At 43.6% G+C, this 7,119-nt stretch overlaps 1 protein-coding gene across 1 annotated transcript; it reads right to left on the minus strand.

Moving 5' to 3' along the window:
• Positions 1–1,639: 1,639 nt before the first annotated feature.
• Positions 1,640–6,227, minus strand: NUDT15 (nudix hydrolase 15). Its single transcript, XM_084821195.1, has 3 exons — positions 6,038–6,227; positions 2,990–3,186; positions 1,640–1,873 (listed from the first exon to the last, which is right to left on the minus strand). Exons 1-3 carry the CDS (start codon positions 6,184–6,186, stop codon positions 1,731–1,733), a joined length of 489 nt encoding a protein of 162 aa, XP_084677321.1. The 5' UTR covers positions 6,187–6,227; the 3' UTR covers positions 1,640–1,730.
• Positions 6,228–7,119: the final 892 nt, after the last annotated feature.

The raw sequence follows: 7,119 nt of genomic DNA on the forward strand, positions 1-7,119 counted from the left end.
TCCGCCTCGCGCACTGCTTGGCAAGGGATCAAGGATCCACTGGACTCAAAGAAGCCTTCCCCCCTTTTAATGGGGGAGAGTGGATTTCAGGATCAAAATGGGGGGAGCTTAAACCCTCCCACAGCAACTCTTAAAAAAACCCAAAATCAAGTACTGTAAGATCAGTCATCAGCCAGAGAAAAATCATGTAAAATTCAACTTTAAATATCTAAAAACTACAACATGCCCCATGCACCTTTTCAAGCAAGTTGGGTTTAAAAAAAAAAAAAAAAAAAAGGCTGCAATTCTCTACACACTTACCTGGGAGTAAGACCCATTGCACTCAATGGAACTTACTTCTGGGTAGACACGCAAAGGATTACATTGTAAGTCAGGCACCAGCAATCAAACACAGATACATCATCCATTTAATTTAAAATCCATATTTAAACAAAGAGTAAGAGTATCCCCCTCACACACACACACACACACAGCAAGCCAAGAAAAGTAGTTGTTAATTGTAGGATTATCGTGCTGGAAATTAAATGCTTTTCCTGCAGGCAGCGGTTATTGCCCTCCCCCATCCACGTTCTGAATCAACTGGGAAGGGGGAGAGAGAGACCACATCTTGGCAGGCGCCTGCTCACCAGAGCTCCCGTTGACTTTCATTGTTCAGACAAACATTCTTTAAAAAATAAATGGAATTTTTAAAAAGGAAATTCCATTCCAACAACTTCAAGACAAAAGGAGCAGGAAATTGTCAAGGTTTTGTGAGGTCTAACTTTTTCAGAAATGGAGAGCAAAGAACCTCGCCAACAGGGGGATTTCTGTATCACCTTGACTGAGGGATATCTTTTTCTGTTCCATTTTAAACTGCCATTTTCCCCTCAGTCTTTAACCAATCTTCCTGAAATTTTCATGTTAAATAGAATAGATATTTTTTTCTGGCACCAGTATATTTCAGGAAGATTGGTGGAACATTTTCAATTTTATTATGTTTAGAATGGTCCAACCCCTTCATTTCCATTTAACATTTCAGGTTATCTGAAAGAACGTATTCTCCCGTGAGTCTGCTTGTACCCTGAGATCTTCAAGGGGGGCCCTTCTCTCGGTGCTGCCACCATCACAGGCTCGTCTGGGGGGGGGAGAGGGCCTTCTTGGTGGCCGCCCCAAGGCTCTGGAATTCCCTTCCTAGGGAGGAGAGAGTGGCACCCTCCTTGGTACATTTCCACAGGCAGGCAAAAACTTTTTTGTTCTGGCAAGCCTTTGGGGATAGATAGTCTGGACCTGTGAGAATATGATGGATTGGTACTATTGTTTATATTGTTGTCTCTTAAAATTGATTTTTATACAATCTTAGTATTGATGATTTAATTATATTTTTAACTTTTGTATATTTCTATTTATACGTTTTAACTGTTTTTTAATGTTGTAAAGCTGCCTTAAGTCCCAGTATTGGGAAAAAGGCGGGATATAAATAAATAAACTGACACCTTATCTAATAGAGGCTTGACTGTGGCTCCTATAAGATAGTGGTGCACATCTGTTGTATAAAAATCTCACTTGCTATAATACTATGTGATGCTGATTGCTAAAATACATGCTATCAGTGCCAGTCATGGGAGGTGGAAGTAGAAGCTGGCTTCATAAAACTTAAGACTTTTACAAGACGGAATAGAACTCTTTATTACACAAAAATTGGTCTCTGTGAAAACAAGCACTTCTTACACAATAAAGTTAACATTCTTTTGTTACATAAAGTGATTTCCAGTGTATCCCATGATGTGATTTAAATCTTCTTTGAAAGGATTGTAACCTTGCTCTTTTAAGCAACGTAGAGCCCAGAACAGCTGATCTGCTGAAGGGAATTCTTCCCATTTTACCCATTCCCAACCTACAAAAAGAGAGAGGAAAGGAAAGGTATTTCAGCATAAGAAGCCAGCAAATTTACCAAATGTAGCCAGGGCCAAATATCCCCAGATGATTTCATCCTTGGAGTTGGCGATACATCTAGATTTAGAAAGGCATTGATAATAAATAAGCTCCTACAGTAAATACATAATATTGTGGTGAAGGTGGAAGCAACTACTCCTTTTCCTGCAGTACATCAAAAGCTACATTTGTGTAGTATACCTATCCTTCAGCAGTGTACCTAATTCTCAACTGGGAGATAGTATGTTTTCTATTTTTCAGGTGTGATGGAAAAGGCAATCAGCCTTATGGCAGGAGTCTGAAATACTACTGGGCCTCTTGGCTGGTTCACTCTGAGAGTCCACATGAGAAAACATGCATGGAGGAGGACCTTTCCAGGACATGTTCGTGACCTATCTGCAGTTAGTAAAGACAAACGAAAAGATACCAATCAGAGAGGAAAGGAGGAAATCTCAAGATGGGTGGTACCACATCTGTTCCAATTTGAGCATCATCTTAACTGCCTGTGCTTCAATATACTAAACAAACACGATAAAAATGTCACACATAACCTGTCCCCCACTATAACTTCTCTTGAAAGCATGCCCTTGAGTAAGTTGGTGATTTTAGAGGCTAAATATGTCAGTGATTGCAATATACTTTTTATTCCTTCAAGCCCTATACTAGCAGGGTAAGATTTGGAAGAAATACAAAATTGAATGAAAACAACAACAGTAGATGGGGTACGAGGTCATTGAGCGGTTCTATTTGTATCATTGCAGATCTCTTAACCCCATCAGGATATGGGTAACAGGCACCTCCATGAATTACAACCCAGTCCTATGCAAGTTTACTTGGAAGCAAGTCCCACTGTAACCAATGGAGCTTACTCCAAGGTAACTCCACATAGGATTGCATGTCTCACTGGAGGCAGTGCAAAAATTAATATACATGAATGACACTTTCATACATATGAGAAAAATACCTTCCAAATAGGGGAAATGGAAAACTGATCTTATGTTAAAGCTCTACACAAAATGTAGATACAGAAACTTCCTAACTAGGTTATGTTCACTGAAGATTAAAATAATTATCCTACTTTCATTTTTATCAGGTTCAAGATTCCTTGGTTCAGATTCATGGTTCATATCAACCTCTCCTTTCATTAAGATGGTGACATAGTGGTAATTATTCTTCTGACTAACAGCATTTACAGTTGAAACAAAACGGACATTTTTTAGGTGGAGAGCTGCTTCTTCCAAGGTCTCTCTCTCTGCACATTCTAAGAAGCTTTCACTAGACAGATGAGAGAAAAAAGTTAGTCTAGAAAAGATATTGGGGGGGGGGGAACCCTGAACATGAGAAAAATTGTAACAGAAGCATTTGAAAGTGTTTTCCACTCAGAAATGATAGCTGATTATCATATCCAAAATCTGCCGAAAATGAACCCTCAAATTTGCATTTCAAAATGACTGTCATGTGCTAATCTACAGGTAAGTTTCTCCTTAAACTTTTATTTTTCAAGTTTGTAATGTCCCAGTGACTAGCAATTAACTGTAAAGGTCTAAGAGATATGCAGGCCCGGGAAGATGGTTTTGCAGTTATTATAATGATAACAATAACAGAGGATGTATGTCTATCAGCACTGTAATGACAAGACAATGAAACCTAGACATCTGACACTTGACAGGCATACTAAGGAGATCCTACAGGTCTGCTTCTCAGGGTTATTTGGTTTTTAAAAATGTATTAATTTTAATGTCTGTGTTTGAAGCCAGAGTGGCAAATTTCAGTAGATGGCAAATTTCCCTAACCAGCACATATTTTTGCAGTTGATACAGCTTGAAACCAGGGGAGATTAGCAGGCCGAGAGACAGAGTTATATGGCCTCTTCCTCCCATGCTAATATGAGGCAGACCCCCCCCCCCAGACATGGAATGGACAGACCCCTCCTTCAGTGAGCTATAGCAGTACACTAGAGCAGGGGCCGTGCCTAGGTGCGGCTTCACTCAGACTGTGCAGTCACAATGTGTCCAACTCTGACAGCTACATAAGTTTGCTTCCGGGTTTTGCTGTATCAAACGAAGGACCGTTCCAACCTGTGTGAAGCTAGCTCCGTTCACTAGTAACTAATAATAAGCAAATATAACTAAGTTAAATAATTAAACTAGTTCCAGGCAAAGCAGTTCCAATGAGCCTATTCAACATAATCACTATATCCCACTGTCAAACCGCTGTCACATCCACTAACTTTATTTTCCACTGTTTTTCCAACCAGCCAGCAGCCATCTAATCTGGAGAATAGTGAGTGGATGGCTTTGCCCCCAGGTCCTAATCCTTCTGTCCCCATTTAAGGGGCACTGTAGGGATAAAAAATATATCCTGTCTGCTCCTGAAGTTAAAGGCACCAGTAATTTATAGGAAGATGTAAGGCACTTGCACCTTCTCCCATCTTCTGCACAAATCTTAAAAGGATAGGGGAGGAAATATAGGGTAGTATCTAATGGGTCAGCTCTGCCTCTCTTGTTTCCACTGCATTCCCCAGAGTGGCCGTTTGCATAATGGGGCTTTTGTGCTTCCAAAAGCAATCCTGGAAAGGAGCGGACTCATTTCCAGATTGGGACAGGTGAGCAAAGCTCCCTCCTGTGAGCTCTGCTGATCTGCCCTGTTCCAGAAACAAGCCTTTCTGCTCATTTTGGGTTATTTTTAGAAGTGTAAAAGCCCCGTTGTACAAATGTTCACTCCCACGAGTGCACTGGCACAATAGGATGCTACCTATAGTGCTTCATTCTTTTTAAAATTATTTATACCTTCCTTGAACAATGTGCTTTCTAATTCCACATTACTATAGAACTAAATACAACAATACAATAAAAAGGGGAAGGGGAAGGAGGTGAGCCAGAAAAAGGCAGTATGGCAGGGATATAATACATTCATCAGGGGATGTACAAGGGGGCACGTACACAGAGTTTACACAAGTCATTAAGGCAAAGGTTTCTGTACACGCTGCCTAAATCTTTAAATACGTGCCCATATGTCGGAGTCTATAGTAGGAAGCATGCTCAAACAGAGTGCCATCACATCCTCATTTCCCTGTTGTACAGAAGGCCGGTAGATCATAGTGGACCACAGCAGTATTTGCAAAGGGGGAGAAATAATCAGCAGCACCCCTACATCTCCACATTCTTGGTGGGTCTGGGGTTGCCACCTTCTCCCTTAAGTCCCAGTAGAATTCCTTGCCTGAACACTTTGCTCCATGTTGGGGAGCACAAGTTGAGTGCTGAGCTACTTCACAGAAGGGAAGAGGAGGTACAGCACCTGAGAATACAGTGAAGGAGTTGGTTGCATTTAGTAGACCACAGGGCTCTGTTTTAAAAAAGTGAAGACTGTGTCTGAAGTCTGATCCCTCATGTGCTACTATGCAAACAATAGCATGGAAACACTACCTTTGAGGCAAATGGGTAGGTGTTGTGCAGAGAAAGGAAATTATAGTGAACTTGTGCATAGGAAGTAATTTAGTTTATACAGCTTCTCACAAGGGGGCAAGCAAATCTGCACCTGCTTAAATCACCTCTTCTACTATATAACTGTGGCCACAATCCTATGCACACTATTCTTGGGAGTAATGCCTAAAAACCCCCAGTAGGACTTCTGAGTAAATGCAGTACAGGTCTGGGTGGAAGCTAATGTAACCCCATTCCCCTTTGCATCTGGTCACGTATTAGCTACCACAAGAGGTGACATAGCTAACTGCTGGCGTGAGGGACCAATATAATGCCCGAAATGCGCCACAGGGAAGATTGCAATGGCTACTCTGGCTGATACAGAGATCACAAGATACATTTTTATTAGTCATAGACGTAACTACAAGCGTCCGTGCGTTATGCATGTCTCCAGACATCAACTTACAGCACAACCCTATACAAGTCTTCCCAGCAGACCCACTGACTTACAAGAGAAATACCATGGGACTAACCAGGCAAATCCGGCCTTATTACGGGCACGGCCCAGCGGCTAACTCTAATGTAACTCGAGCGCCCCTCCCACAGGAGACATCGCGGGAAGCTCACTGCACATGCCCAGGGCGTCCTAAATAGGCTGGCTATATGCAAAGAATGGCGCCGCTACGGCGCCGCCGCCGCCTCACCCAAACTCCAGGTGTCCTCCGGGGAGCTGGAAGGTGCCCGAGCCGAGCGCGCTCTTCCTCTTGCCCAGCAGGACGCAGCCTGGGTGGGCGGAGCTGGTGATCACCACGCCCACGCCCACGCCCACGCCCGGGCGCCGCTGGCTGTCCATGCTGGAGCAGTCGGGGCTCTGCTTCTTAGCCCCGCCTTCCCAAAGTCAGACGGCCGTTGCAGCCAATCGATGGACTGGAATGGAAGATACTGACGCCCCGCCCCACATTGCATTAGTGCCAAGGGCGGCTTTCAATGTAGTAGCGCAGAGATAGCGGGGGATGAAGCGCGGGGCACGTTAGCGCACTTTCGAGTTTTATTCGAGAAGTTATTTCAAAATTTCCCCAGGGGCTGAAGTTCGGGGAGCAGCAAAGGGAGGTTTCTTCAGGTCTTATTTTGTGTGAACAATGTGATTGTTAGTTGTTTTAAGTTAAACATTTAAAAAAGTCTTAAACATAGAACTGCCCTGACGATGCAAATTCCCATGGCCATCTGCTCATGGGGGCAAGAAGGTGCAACTCCCCCCCCCCTTCAGTCATGACATTCTGAGAGCTGCAACAGCAGCCATATGAGGAAAGCCCAGGGCAGGAGGTCAGGCAATTAAACGGGAGCAGGAGATGCCCTTGAGTTTAACCAGTGGTGTGGGAGCAGGTCATAAGGTGGCAGCAGGCAGCAGCACAAACAGGCTCCTCCATGCAGGAGTAATGCCATTCTGACAGCAGCAGCAGCAGCAGCTCATGCTGCGCACACCTACCCCATCTCTACTCTCCAATTCCCTACGACACAGGCGGGCAAGGCAGCCAGGCATCCCTTGCTGACTATGACTGTGGAAATTACTGACTTCCCATCCTGTTCCACTGGCAAGGACCCCAGGTTCACTTTAATTTATTGTCCATCTGGGAAAGGGGTGGGGGTTGCTTGAAAGGACAATCCCTGCCCAGCCCAGAATGACAAGGGAAAATGCACTCTTTGTGTACACTGGCTTTTTGTGATTTAATGCCCCCACTCCACCCTAAACATGCATAGAATGGGCTGTTAATGTTGGTATGTGAAA

The sequence above is a fragment of the Heloderma suspectum genome, chromosome 1, assembly GCF_057233095.1.
Source record: "Heloderma suspectum isolate Gila_16-S chromosome 1, 16-S_ref, whole genome shotgun sequence".
NCBI classification, from domain to species: domain Eukaryota; kingdom Metazoa; phylum Chordata; class Lepidosauria; order Squamata; family Helodermatidae; genus Heloderma; species Heloderma suspectum.